The following is a 15,404-nucleotide window of genomic DNA, read 5'->3' as shown; positions in this document are numbered from 1 at the left end:
TTGCCAAATTCTGTAAAATGTCTCTAACTTATTCCTAAAGCAGTAAGTATTTTTTTCCAGTGGGATACAACTATTAACTTCCGATAGCCACATTGCAACTGGCAGGGGGAATCCGATTTCCATTTCAAGGCAATACATTTCTTGGCAATCACTAGCAATATTTCTGTTAGCTTTATAGTATGGCTTTGCCTAAGATTGGAGTTAGACCTCCGGGTCTAAAGGGAATGCAACCCTGTGAATTGAGGATATGGTATCGCATACCCCCTGCCAGAAACTGTGTAGTTTTGAACACTGCCAAGTGGAATGGAGGAATGTTCCTTCATCTGAGCCACATCTAAAACATAGCGAGGAGATATCAGGGTTGAACTTGTGGAGTCTAGATGGGGTGATATAGAGCTGATGGAGGAAATTAAACTGGATCAGTCTGTATCTGGAGTTCAATGTGGATGTAATACCATCCCTGCATAGGTCACTACATAGACCCTCATCAAGATTAATACCCAGATCTTTTCCCCCATCTAAGTCAGGGTTTATCTAGCTCAGGCAGTGTTAGTCCTGACATAAGAGCATCGTAAACACGGGAAATGGTCTTGAGTAGTGGTTGGTCTGCATGGCAGAGTTGTTCAATAGGTGACATCTTAGGTAGGTTCCATTGTCCCTTGAGAGTCACCCTAATAAAGTTTCGTAGTTGTAGGTAGCTAAAGAAGTCCCTGTTAGGCAAGTGGTATTTCTGTTTCAGCTGATCAAAAGACATAACTCCCTCCTCATAACAATGTTCCAGAAGAGTGATCCCCTTATCAGACCATGGTCTAAAGTTACTATTCTGGAAAAGAAATCCCTCTCATCTGAACAGCTCATGCAGTTTGCACCATGCCAGGACAGAATGTATGATTAAAGGGTTGTCTGTGATGGTTTTTATAGATTTTCTGTCCCATTTGTAAAACAATTCTGCCCCAGTATCATCATTTACCTCAAACTTTTCAATGTTCAACCATGAGGGAGAGGGACCATTGTCATACCTCTGAGCCAGAAACCTAGACTGTGCAGCTCAGTAGTACATTCCAAAATTGGGGAGGTTTAAGCCCCCTTGACCGTAATCAAGGGTCAGTTTATCCAGGCCAACCCTAGGGGTTTTGCCATGCCAGATAAACCGTCTGGTCAGCTTGTCGAGAGAGGAAAAGAATGCTGCGGGCACAGGGATAGGGAGAGATTGAAACAAATATAGAAATCTGGGCAGGACATTCATTTTAATTACATTGATTCTACCCAGTAGAGTGAGAGGCAAGTCCATCCATTTACACAGGTCACCCTCCACCTTTTGCAACAAGCTGGCCAGATAGAGTTTATAGAGGTTCTTCAGGTTACCATCCACCATTATGCCCAAATATGTGAAGCCCATAGGCGACCATCTAAAAGGAAACTTGTGATTGATGGTATGGTGGTCAAAGACAGACAACGGTAAGATTTCGCTTTTATCAAAATTGACCTTATATCCAGAGAAAGAACTATAACACTGTAGTAGGATCTGCAAGTGAGAGAGGGAATGTTCTGGGTTTGTTAGAAATAAGATAAGGTCGTCCACAAAGAGTGATAACTTATGGGTATGGAGGCCCTCCTCAAAGCCATGTCTGTCAGGGCACTAGTTGAACAATTTTTAACAAATTAATTTCTTCCAAAATGAAGGAGAAGAAAGTTTATTTTTTATGGATTAATTTATTTGTATTTTTGTTACTTTAGCTAATATGGTGACAAACGATGAAAGGCTGTGTGTAGTGGTTATGATATGGTTTGGCTTGGAAAGGTTTTTTCGCCAGGTCACATACAGCTGATGTGTTGTGCATTGAAGTCCACAAGTGAAGGGACAAGGTGAGAGGAGGAGAGAAGGAATACAATGTGTCTGCAATAAATGTAACTTTGTTTACGCGTGATCAGGGTGTATTCATTCCGCCGATTCTGTTGAAAGCGTTTCTTAAACGGAAGCGAACGGAACAAAACAGGAATAAACATACCTGAATTTCTTCAATAGAAACTCTTGTTTGCAACTATTTAATGTGTCACTGTCTGTCCATGTGTCACTGTCTTTCACCTCACATGTTTCTTTTGACCTGTGTGCACCTACGTTGTAAACTTTCATTCATAGGCTAGGTTGTAGCAACCTCATGATGGGTATATGGAATATTTTTGTATCATGTAGTAGCCTAAACCTCTTGCTGTTACATTGAACTGGGTGAATGGAATATGAATGAGTCATCCAATATGCTGTAATAGAAATAAGGCCATGCTCTTGGGAAAAAAAATTGTCCTCCATCTTAAATGTCACTGACCACCACTGGATGAATCACACTTCACCATCTGGCAGTCCGATGGATGAATCTGGGATTAACGAATGCCAGGAGAACGCTACCTGCCCGAATGCATATTGCCAACTGTAAAGTTTGGTTGAGAAGGAATAACGGTCTGGGGCTGTTTTTCATGATTCTGTGCTTCCAACTTTGTAGCAACAGTTTGGGGAAGGCCCTTTCCTGTTTCAGCATGACAATGCCCCCGTGCACAAAGCGAGGTCCCTACAGAAATGATTTGTCTGTACGGACCTCAACCCATCGAACATCTTTGGGATGAATTGGAACGGCGACTGCGAGCCAGTCTTAATCGCCCAACATCAGTGCCCGACCTTACTAATGCTCTTGTGGCTGAATGGAAGCAAGTCCCTGCAACAATGTTCCATCATATAGTGGAAAGCCTTCACAGAAGAGTGGAGGCTGTTATAGCATCAAAGGGGGGACCAAGTCGATATTAATACCCATGATGTTCGATGCGCAGATGTCAATATACTTTTGGTCATGTAGTGTATCTTGTATTTTATGTGGCATACTTGTCAAACCTCAAGACCTTAAGTGAAACTGATACATTTTACAATTCATACTAGTCATTCTATGCCAATTGATTTTCATTGAAGGCAGACAAACCAATTCATTCCTTTCTCTTTTGAGTAATTGCCACTTCCATTTTTGTGGCAGAGCTGCGATGAGATTGTTGATACAAGTATGGAACAACCCATGTTAAAAGTAAGCCTTTTAATTGATTATTGCTTTGTACAGCTGAGGCTCATTCATTAGTGTTTATGATGCACTTAACAAATATATTTTGGATTTCAAAGTCTGCTAATGTCAGGAACTGAGTGGGAAGAATATTTATTTTTAAGGCTATGAGGGAGTTTGTAAATGTGGAGAATAGCAAGAGAATATCAGGGACAGCTATGATAAGTGATTGGGATGAAACCCCCAGTATGGTTATTTACATTAACATTTTTGTCATTTATCAGACGCTCTTATCCAGAGCAACTTACAGTAGTGAACACATACATTTCATTTCATGCAATTTTTTTACTGGCCCCCCATGGGAATTGAACCCACAACCCTGGCATTGCACACACCATGCTGGCATTGCAAACACCATGCTCTACCAACTGAGCCACAGGGAAGTTACGGTTATGGCTGCCATCAGCTGACAGATTTAAACTGTCAGTGTCTTTCATACTGCAGTTCATAGTTCAAACCACAAAGTGAAAAGAAGTACAAGCAAGCAGTTAATTCCGCAGGGCAAACCTTGCCCTGGACCAGGGAATCCTATCAAAAGCTTAATCTGCCTTTTCCAGATTTGGCCAGTTTCTCCAGCTTGGTGGCCCCTATACTGTACCTGCACTACCTCCCATCATGTTCCCACTCCCAGTGCAATGTATTCCGTGGCCCCAGCAAACAAGTTCCAGAACACAGTAGCGGACCAAGCTGTACTTCGGTTGGCCCCTTCAGAACTAGTCCCCATGATCACTTAACATCAATGGATTCCTGCCTTGGAGAATGTTCATTGTCAATCTATTTCATATTGTATATCATGTCATCACTATCTGCAGCTTGGATAGAGAACTCATTGTTTGTTAGGCTCTTGCTTAGTATCTCACATTTTCAAGATGGATGTGATAGATGTTGCCGCTACTAATGTTCGTATGCGATTAAATCAGATTTACATGCTGCAACTTAGCATCAATAAGATAATTGTATTGCATGAGGATGGAAGACTATTTGCCCATACATTTTATCATAAGATACCCTCTTGAGTGAAGATTAGATAAGAATATTTGGACCCAGTATCACTCCAAGCTTGTCGATGAGAAGTTAGATTTATGAACATGACATGTTCCGTTTGTTTCCCTGTGACTGTGGGATATAGCTTCAACGAAAAATATAGACATTATGTGAGTTCAAGGCTGCAGTAATACATCTGTCTAGTATTCTATGAACAAGCTACTGAACCTCTGTGCAGAAACTAAACCAGTCAGTTTGAGATTTAAAAATAAATCAAAAGTGTCACGGCTGTCTGAAGGATCGGACCAAAATGCAGCGTGTTCGTAGTTCCAAATATTTTATTTACCGTGAAACTAAATGCAATACACTAAATACACAAAAACAACAAACCGTGACGCAGAGAGAAAACACACTACTTAAAAATGAATCACCCACAAAAACAGGTGGGACAAACATCAACTTAAATGTGACCTCCGTTTAGAGACAACGACAACCGGCTGCCTCTAATTGGAGTTCATACCAAACAAAACCAACATAGAAATACAAAACTAGAAACTGAACATAGAAATACAAAACCTAGACAAACACCCCCTGTCATGCCCTGACCTACTCTACCATAGAATATAACAACTTACTATGGTCAGGACATGACAGTAAGGTGCATTTTTGCATGTGAAATCATTCATAATGAATGCACAAGCTAGTGTTTCTCACTTCATGTGAATAAATACCAGGATTTTGCCTTTGGTTTAACTTTAGGATGATAATTTCCTCAGAGTCCAGACAATTCCATAATTGAGGTGTGTGTTTCTCTGGCTTGGTATTGGTCATCAGAGGGATAGATACTGTACACGGACTCTACTCCTGTCAGGAATAATCAAGCTCCATAAATCAAACGGTGACATATTGAGTCCACAGCAGAAAATTATTTTGCTGATGCTTCTCAGACACTTGAAGTGGTGATTTTAGCATTTAAATCTTGGTGGGGCAAAAAAAAATGTGTGATGCATGCCAGCATAAACACAACACTAAACAATACATTAATTGCACTATACCACTGTTACACCTGGCTATCAGCGGAGCTTTGTTTAGCAGTGAAACAGTTCAATCAGCCTCATTTACTGCATTTAAAACAAATATGGCTGTCCTGCTTAAACCAATGTGGTTTCTACTGACAATTGAGATGTACAAACTATGGCATAAGGGGACAACAAGCGCATAAGAGGCAATCTGTTATTTTGATTAATAAATTAATGAGTGACCTAGGACAGATGTAGTCAATATAACTATTTGTTCAGCACTTTTGAAATGTGCAGCTACAGATTCAGAACATGGGCCGTTCTTACAGTGTTCTCCCTGTACACCAAGTCAGAACCGTATGATAAAAAGGGGGCATATAAGCAAACAATGAAAGCTCTTACAATATTCAATGACATTTCTCTAAAACAGGCTATAGGCTACATGTGCACCACCAAGTCAGAGCAGTAGGCTAAGTTATGAGGGTGAGGCACATGGGCTACTAACAGCTGACTAAACAACATACACTTAGTATTACTTTCTTAGCTACAGTATACATATCTCCCCGGTATATTACATAATTTGTGCAGCAGCATACAAAACATTGTTGGACTCACCTTGTTGTGCTGTGCTCATTTGAACAGAAAGCTTGTGCGGCGGTCCTTTGTGGGCAAATTTTGTCATTAAAGTCCAATCTCTGGATTTATGGTGCTTTCAAGACAACTGGGAACTAAAAAATATATATATATATTTCAATCATAATGACGTCAGTCATCTTCAGGTCAGCGGCTTAATCATGGGCCTCAGTGTCATTGTCTCCATCTTCAATATCACGGCCATTGCAATCAACCGCTACTGCTACATTTGCCACAGCCTGCACTACAACCGCCTGTTCAGCACCAGGAACACCTGCTGCTACCTGGGCATCACCTGGCTGCTCAATGCCATGGTCACGGTGCACAACTTCTTTGTGGGCTCACTGCAGTACGACCCACGCATCTACTCCTGCACCTTCGCCCAGACTGTCAGCTCCTACTACACCATCTCTGTGGTGCTCATCCCCTTCCTGGTGCCCCTCTTGGTGGTCTGTTACTGCTACCTGAGGATCTGGGTGTTAGTCATCCAGGTGAAACAAAGGGTGAAACCAAATGACAAGCAGAAACTAAAGCCCAGCGACCTTCACAACTTCTTGACTATGTTTGTTGTGTTCCGATTGTTTGCTGTGTGCTGGGGACCACTCAGCTTTATTGGCCTGGCAGTGGCCACTGACCCGGAAGGGTGGTGCCAAATATCCCAGATTGGCTTTTTGTCACAAGCTACTTTTATGGCCTATTTCAACAGCTGTCTCAATGCTGTCATCTACGGGCTACTCAATCAGAACTTTCGTAAGGAATACCAGCACATCTTCCTACGGCTGTGCACCCCTCTAACAATTTTTGTGGAAGGCTCCATGTGTGGGACTGAGGGATTTAAAAGAACAACAAGTAAACAGTCACATGTAGTGTTTAAACAGCAATCAGGCAAGGGTGAACCTGTAGGTGAATAGCAAATGACTGTGCACTTATTCCTTTAAAATACTATGAAATGGCACAAGAAAAATGTATTTGATCAAATTATAAATGTGTTAAAAAATAAAAACATTTAACCTGTATACAGTGGTGGGAAAAGTACCCAATTGTCATACTGGAGTAAAAGTATAGATATGTTTAAATAGAATGTTACTCAGGTAAAACTGAAAGTCACCCAGTAAAATACTACTTGAGTAAAAGTCAAAGTATTTGGTTCGAAATATACTTAAATATCAAAAGTAAATGTAATTTCTAAAATATACTTAAGTATAAAAAGTAAAAGTATAAATCATTTCTAATTCCTTATATTAAGCAAAGCAGATGGCCCCTTTTTCTTGTTTTTAAAATTGACAGATATCCAGAGGTACACTCCAAAACTCAGACATAATTTACGTACTATGCATTTGTGTTTAGTGAGTCTGCCAGATCAGAGGCAGTAGGGATGACCACGTGTTCTCTTGATAAGTGTGTAAATTGGACCATGTTCCTGTCCTGCTAAGCATTCAACATGTACCGAGTACTTTTTGGCACTGAAAATGGCCCCCAAAAGGTTATTCCCTTTTTTTGGGGTTCATCGAGGAACCTCCTTAGTTAGTGTTTTTTTTTTTTTTTTTTGCAGGAACCTAACTGCCTAACTGAAACATTTCAATTTGAAAGGACAGCAGGTGCAGGCACTTAACTAAAACAATTAAGATCTCCTCAGTTTAAGGTAAGGTTGTCCCTTGTATGATCTTAATTTATATTATTTTATGATGATACAGTACCATGTAACTTTTCATATTTGTGCAAATCTTTCTAAAACAGAAAATGTACACAATTCAATGGATATCAATCAACAAAGATGTAAGAATATGTACTGTAGGCTATAAGAACATGTTGAAGGCTAGCTGTATTGAATGCAAATGACTGAACTGCTCACTTTTCTGTCTGTCTGCAGGTATACAGACGGAGGCACACAAAGGTATGTCAATTGGTATGTTATGCTGATCACATTTACCATCCTCCCTTACCTTTTCAATGAATATCCCGTAGGCCTCTACATTATGGAAAAGATATGTGTATGAAAACCATTATCAAAACAGTTTTTTCCATCACATTCACCACAAATACCAAAGGTATGAATTCTGTTGTGTAGGCATGTTTTGTTAATCATCTGTATAATTACTATTTTGGGGATTCACAGACTTCACCCTCCCTACATTAATGAATATGCACTTCAAACTCATTCTGGCTATGGATACGGAGAACATCAACACATTAACATCAACACGCCAGAGGATATACTCATTGGACTTGGGGCTCTGCCGGGAGGTTACCTCATATTTAGATTTTTTTTAAATCTGCTTTGCCACTAAAATCATAATAAACACTGAGAACTAAAATATTGTGTCATTGTTATGCGTATTAATAATGGGGGGGGGGGTATTTAAAAAATAAACCCCAAAATGTTCTCCAAAGGTTCTTTGCGGATCCATTAAAAGGAGTTCTTTGAACTTATAGGGGTTCCCCCACAGTTTCAATTTGAACAACCCCTAAAGGGTACTCCAAGAACCTTTTTGTTTTCACAGTGTAGAGAAAAGTTTGTATTGCAGCCAAGACTTACACATGAACGTTGTCCTTCATAAATTGTATGTAGAAATTTTCATAGAGCATATATGAAACAATACAAGTACCAAAGGAGTTTAAAGCAAGACACTGATGTGTCACCCAGGTAATGAGAATGAAACAGTTTTGACCTCATCCGTGATATTGTCCCTTATCAATCCCATCTAAAATGTGTCATTTTCACCTTTAATTTATCTCATCCTAATCAAGTGCTGAATGAAGGAGAAATCCACTTTATGCATAGATGTTATCTGACTTTAATCACTCATCACTCACCCTCTTATGGGACCGAACTAGAACTGTGTTAAAGAAACATGTATATTCCAATCCTGCCATGTGCATTGTTATGACCTCTACATGCCACTTGTCTTTCATCCTATACTATCGTTGTGAGAGTGGTGTGGGGTAGACAAGTGTGGTTTGTTTGGATATGGTGCATGTGTAAACATAAGCAAAGAGGCACGAATAAAAGAGGGCTGAGGCACAAAATGACCACCCAGCTCATGATGAGGAAGAAACCAACTCACTAAAGTCAAGGATATAATGAACCCAGCAAAAGCTTCCTCTATAGAATGTATGGAATGTGAGCATCCCCTAGCCAAATCAATAACAGTTAACAGTGTCCTGCTACAGTGAATGGGATATAATCAAACTACACAATCATTGGATATCAAACAAATAAAGTGAATCAAGTGCTTTTGAAGTGATATAATGTTGTGGCCCTTTGGGAAGGGCCGAATTACCGAACGGGCACACAGGGCACGTGGCCTGGGGCCCGAACTTCCAGGGGGATTTCAGATAGCATATTATGAACACGTCGGTTGGGTCTCCCCTGGAGGTCGAGCCCCCCACCCAGATAGCATATGAACATATCAGTTGAGGTCCCCCTGGAGGTCAGGCCCCCCGAGATAGCATATGAACACATCATAAGCCATGGCAAAATGTGTAGGATTGCAGGAAATTAGCTTTAAAACTGCAAAATGTTATTTTCATCTCATGGTAAAATGTGTAAAATAGCATGAGATAGGCCTAAGGTATAAAACTGAAGAAAATAAATATCTGCACCATGGCAAAATGTGTAGAATTGCAGCAAGCTAGCTGTTTTCCCAAAAAATATGTAGGTAGGTGACCCTGGGCCCCAGATTTGGAAGTCCGGGCTTGCCTTTGGGTGGTATGTCCCTTTCAAGAATAGTTGTTCTGTTCATTGGGCACATGGTTGATCGATATACGTGGCTTTATGGGCTGTGTAATCACTTCACTCTCCATACTTTGGCAAAGGGCACTCGCTGTAAGGACGTGAGTAGATTTTTTTCCAGAGATGTGTTCTGCTGCCTCAGTCAGTGCAAGTCATGCACTTATTCTAATACAGTCAAACTGCATGGTGACCTGCGTGCACCTGTTTTTTTGCCAAGGCAATTTGAAAGCAACCAAACCTTATTGTAATTGCATACAGTACCTCTCTGAATGTAAAATATATGATAAGAGCAACATATAAATCACTTCCTATACAAGGCCAATCATATATGAAGAGATTCTTGCACTGGTCAACCAACATTGGTAGAAATGCAACACATATTGATGGATTGAGGATCCTTTACCTTACTACTCAGTTATTTTAACAAATACAGTGAAGACTGTGCTGCACAGTTGTGAGAAAGAGCCATGGTGATTAGTGACATTACCCAAAAGTTTTGTTCAAAACAAAATCCAAGTTTGAGGGGCATGCAAAGTGGTTGAGATGTGTGACTTTTTGTAAACGGATGTGAAACTACAGATTGCATTTTGGTAGGGAAAGCCAATTATTTATATACACTAGAAGACTGACAGTGGGCGCTGTTTTGAAGAAAAAAAGAAAAAATATATAAAAACCTTTCCTTAAAGTATATATTTTTTAAAGTACTAATGTTACTGTCCCCACTACAACAACGAAAATACTTAAATACATGTAATTTTGTCCTTTGTGAAACATTTAATTGAAATACTGTAGATTCATTCTTATAGAGGACTGCTTCTTCTGGAGAGTGCCAATATGGCCGAACGGTGGCTTCAAAGCCTCTCATTGGCCAATACATAGCAAAATAGCAATCCAGGGTTTATACGTCGTTGGGAAAACCCTTCATTCAGTCAGGGAGGGGATTTTATTCATCTGGCCCCGGGCACCAGAAAATAAAAGTGACGTAATTAGCATGTGGAGTAATGAGTAGAATTCTGTGTTTTCACATACTTTTGATAAAAACGCTTTATCCGCCTTCCAGTTAAAAACTAGTTTGAAAATTAAAACATATATTTAATGGAAAATATAGGTTTCTGGACGATGCTGCCTCGTTGACAACATGACGGAGAGACGCAGATTACTGTTCGATTTGTGAAGGGCGCTCCTCCCTTACCACTTTTGCCCATTCACGTCACAGACCATAGACCGGTGCCCGGCACCCAGAATAATCGAAACCGCCCATTGGTAAAACCAGAGTAAAACAGGTTGGCCTAGTAGTCACGTTGGTTTAGTGCCGATTCTAAGAGTATGTTACCCTCTAGTGGTAAGATCTTGCAATTACATGGACTCATATTTCCATTGATCAGCATGCTTTTCATGTCTTAAAAATAATATTACTGTATACAATTTCACGAATATGTCTTTCTCTGGGAGAATGGCTATGAAGTGACATTTTAAGCATCAGGTCATCATGTTTTATTTATTTTTTTAACCTTTATTTAATTAGGCAAGTCAGTTAAGAACAAATTCTTATTTACAATGACAGCCTACCAAAATGCCTACTGTGGGGACGGGGACTGGGATTAAAAATACAAATATAGAACAAAACACACATCACGACAAGAGAGACACCACAACACTACATAAAGAGAGACCTAAGACAACAACATAGTATGGCAGTAACACATATCAACACAGCAATGTGACAACACATGGCAGCCGCACAACATGGTAGCAGCACAAAACATGGTACAAACATTATTCGGCACAGACAACAGCAAAAAGGCAAGAAGGTAGAGAAAACAATACGTCACGCGAAGTAGCCACACTAAGTGAGTACATCTGTAGAGATAGTAAGAAAAATATCCTCATCAGTAACAACATTGGTGAATAAAATGCTCCTGTTAAAAACATAGACATGGTACAAAGAACACTGATTGACGCTGCACAAATAAAAATATATACTATGTCAGGGGCTCCCGAGTGGTGCAGTGGTTTAAGGGACTGCATCTCAGTGCTTGAACGTCACTTCAGATCCTGGTTTGATTCCAGGCTGTATTACAACCGGCTGTGATTGGGAGTCCCATTAACTGTCTTTTGCCTAGTTAAATACATGTTAAATAAATAAAAACGTCAGCACCATCGACTTGGTCAACTTTAAAATGTAAACGTCATGGTCATGTGATGTTACCAGGAAGTCCTTTATGTTTTCATCGCCACACTGCAAGAGCCACGACATAGTAATCTTTTATAGAAAAATATTGCCTGTGTCATTCAGTTAAACCAAAAATGGATAACTATAATAAACAATCTTTGAACTCAATGCCAGGTCCCGTTCCAGATTTCAGAGGGTAAGTTATTACGGATAGGCAAAAGGTTGCGAAACTGGAGCCTTGCTAGCTAACTAAGACGGGATGGATTGCTAGCTAGCTAGATATCTTGCTATCCCAGCTTGTGAACTTAATTTATGCAATACTATCTACTTGCATGTAGCTGCATGGTTACATGCAATGTTGTTAGCTACTGTACCTCACCATGGGCATACAGTATTTGACCACCTACAAAATCATCACCAAACAATAAATATAGCTAACTGCTCTCTCTGTCCAGGGTTAACCAACTAGCTAAATTACTCTACAGTTATACATGCACATTAATAATGGGTTTATGCATATAATGAAATTATACTTTACCAATTTACATGTTTTCCTTATACATTTCCGTTTTGTTTGCCTGTATAAGAAACAGTGTATGAATCTAACAAGTAAAGTGTTAAATTTGTGAAATGTGGTCACCAAATCATCTAAATTAAGAAGAAAATGTTTTTTTTTTGTTTCATTCTCTTTCAGGAACGATGGATCATTGGTGTCTGTACTGAAGACGCTGCTGTTTTTCACAATCATGATGATAACCCTGCCAATAGGATTATATTTTACATCAAAATCATATATTTTTGAAGGTAAATTTGATAGCTAACCCACCGCTTGCCCACCAAACATTTAATTATGCGCAGCAGGAGCCACATTGTTTTTGTTTAGTGGAATATTTTATGTAAACTGTCTGTTTTTGGTGTCATTTTCTAAAGACATCCATTTCTGCCATCATGACGGCTTTTCCGTAAGCCTATATTGTTTTAATGTCATACACAAGAACATTTTTTTTTCTCTCTTGCTTCCTCAGCTTCTGGGTATTCCAGCAATGACAGTTATTTCTATGCTGCCATCGTGGCAGTGATAGCTGTCCATGTGGTCTTGGCCCTCTTTGTGTATGTTGCATGGAATGAGGGCTCTGGGTCACATCAGACAAGAGAAGGAAAGCAGGACTAGGAGGATCAGGCTGTGTGTGGACCAGGAGAGGATGACCACATCACTACCACCACACACAGAGAAGACAGTGAGGCTACAGCCTAGAGCCCACTGATGCAGTGCAATAGTGGATGGTTGATGTTCAGGATTTATATGCTTGGAGAGGCACGAAAGTATGCAATGTGGTGTTCAGGCATAAGAATATGCAGCAATTGCTCAATGAGTTTGTCCAGTTTCAGCAGTTAAAAAATGAGGGACAACTATTTTTAAGACATGGGACCCTATTAAATATAACCTGGTAACAGGGCTTTGGGGATAGGTTTTCTTAGAGAAGGGTAGAGCATTGTATTTTCGTGTATTGCCATATGCCATAAAGGTAAGCAATCATCATTCAGTCATTGTCTTGAATCTAAATACTTGATAAACATCTGTAGGTATCAACCTAATATGAACACCTGTGGCTTTGCATCATCGGAGGTTAGATTGTATCAAAATAAAAAAGAATGGATAAAATAGATGGCTGATGATAAGTCTTAATGTCATGTACCACATCTATCTTCACTTCATCTGTTTTTTTTTACTTTAGAATGCATGTTTTTTCTCACAGATTCCTTCAAATGTGATTTGCACATTGTAGTTTGTTGAACTCCCAAGGCTCTTTTTGACTGTCACATATGTTGTATTCTATATTTGTTTTCACCTAATTTGATACAATTCATAATGATACGTGAAATACCCATGAAGTGTTTTTTATTGATCATGCTTGCAGAGACCTCCACCCTGGGTCTCTTTATGTAAGCTTGTCTCAACAAAAATATATTCAAACTGACACCATGAAGGTGTGCTGTCAGGGTTTGACAATTGGATGAAATAGAATAGTCATTGGGGGATAACAACGGGTTGTTCAATAAAGCATTCATCTCTGATTTGTGGTTCAAGAATTATAAAAAAAATGCTTTCAATTCACACAGCAAATACTTACTGGAAAAGAAAGAAAGAATAAAGGTCTTGACTTCATGACAGGCAGCAAACCAAGAGTTTAAAAACATGGAAAGTTAAGACAATCATGGAAACCTTGAGAACATGTCTGGCTTCTGATGGAGGAAATATGGAAACCAAGGCCACTGACTCTACTTAAATGCCCAATGATTAAGAAATCTAACCATTCCCTCAAAGAAAAACTATGCATTCTACAAAAAGGCAAAACTAGCATTAAACCTCAGATTTAAGTCAGGCTGAATGTATATAAAACTTCAGATCAATGTAATGAACATATAATAAATAGTACTTGGTAGACATACTACACTTACACGTACAACACAAACCTTTTCTGAAACCAACTTGTCACAGCAAGACTGGCAGCCATGTGTTTCAGGTCAGGATTGGAGCAGTGGGGATTTTAGCGTGTAATTATTGGTGGGGCAAACAAAAAAATAATAATTGGGATGCATGCCAGCAAAGCCACTGCACAACACTAAACAATACATTAATTGCACTATAACGCTGACAAACGGTGCCCACAAACTGTTAGGGCCTGCATAAAGCTGTCCCAGCAGTGGAGTCCCAACAGCAGTCCCAACACCCTACACTCAGAAATGAAAAGGTTCCTGGAGTATCGTTCAGCAGTTCTTCAAATTGAAACTGTGGGGGAACCCCTGTAAGTTCTTCAAAGAACACCTTTTAATGGATTCTCAAATAACCGTTTGAAGAACCTTTCAGGGTTAATTTTTAAACTACCCCCCCAACTCCCGTGTAGTTATTAATTATAATAATATGAATAGGAACAATAACACAATATTTTAGTTCTCAGTGTATATGATTTTAATGGCAAAGCAGCATTTAAAAATCTAAATGTGAGGTGGACTCCCGGCAGAGCCCCAAGTCCAATGGGTTTATCCTCTGGCGTGTTGATGTTAATGTGTTGATGTTCTCTGTATCCTTAGCCAGAATGATTTTTCAGTGCATGGTGATTGAACAAGTTTCCTGTCATATTCATCAGAGATGTAGGGAGGGTGAAGTCTGTTAATCCCCAAAAATGTAATTATACAGATGATTAACAAAACATGCACACAACAGAATTCATACCTTTGGTATTTGTGGTGAATGTGATGGAAAAAGCCTGTTTGGATAATGGTTGTCAAATCAAATTTTGTCACATGCACGGAATACAACAGGTGTAGACCTTACAGCGAAATGCTTACTTACAAGCCCTTAACCAACAATGTAGTTTTAAGAAAATACAAACAATTTTTTTTAAATAAAAGTAACAAATAGTTAAAGAGGAGCAGTAAAATAACAATAGCAAGGCTATATACAGGGGGTATAGAGTCAATGTGCGGGGGCAACGGTTAGTCGAGGTAATTGAGGTAATATGTACATGTAGGTAGAGTTATTAAAGTGACTATGCATAGATAATAACAGAGAGTAGCAGCAGCATAGAATTTTTGTAAAAAAAATATATATTTCACCTTTATTTAACCACGTAGGCTAGGCGAGAACAAGTTCTCATTTACAACTGCGACCTGGCCAAGATAAAGCAAAGCAGTTCGACACATACAACAACACAGAGATACACATGGAATAAACAAACATACAGTCAATAATACGGTAAAAA

The 15,404-nt window shown here is 39.4% G+C and overlaps 1 protein-coding gene and 1 pseudogene across 1 annotated transcript; both read left to right on the top strand.

Annotated features, from left to right (window-relative positions):
- Positions 1-772: 772 nt before the first annotated feature.
- LOC115148309 (melatonin receptor type 1C-like) lies at positions 773-7,089 on the top strand (annotated as a pseudogene).
- A 4,558-nt stretch (positions 7,090-11,647) lies between these two features.
- On the top strand, positions 11,648-13,716 carry vma21 (vacuolar ATPase assembly factor VMA21). The gene is made up of 3 exons (XM_029691619.1): positions 11,648-11,836; positions 12,335-12,444; positions 12,666-13,716. The coding sequence occupies exons 1-3, from the start codon at positions 11,775-11,777 to the stop codon at positions 12,809-12,811; spliced, it is 318 nt and encodes a 105-aa protein (XP_029547479.1). The 5' UTR covers positions 11,648-11,774; the 3' UTR covers positions 12,812-13,716.
- The last annotated feature ends 1,688 nt before the right edge of the window (positions 13,717-15,404 follow it).

This window comes from Salmo trutta, chromosome 15 (assembly GCF_901001165.1).
Source record: "Salmo trutta chromosome 15, fSalTru1.1, whole genome shotgun sequence".
Classification (NCBI taxonomy): domain Eukaryota; kingdom Metazoa; phylum Chordata; class Actinopteri; order Salmoniformes; family Salmonidae; genus Salmo; species Salmo trutta.
This window is presented reverse-complemented; position numbering and strand designations above follow the sequence as displayed.

Excerpts from the sequence above, each read along its gene's own strand:
- vma21 (XM_029691619.1), top strand. The coding sequence starts at position 11,775 with ATGGATAACTATAATAAACAATCTTTGAACTCAATGCCAGGTCCCGTT. Across the intron at positions 11,837-12,334 it reads CCCGTTCCAGATTTCAGAGG|GAACGATGGATCATTGGTGT; the intron begins GTAAGTTATTAC and ends ATTCTCTTTCAG. Across the intron at positions 12,445-12,665 it reads AAAATCATATATTTTTGAAG|CTTCTGGGTATTCCAGCAAT; the intron begins GTAAATTTGATA and ends TTGCTTCCTCAG.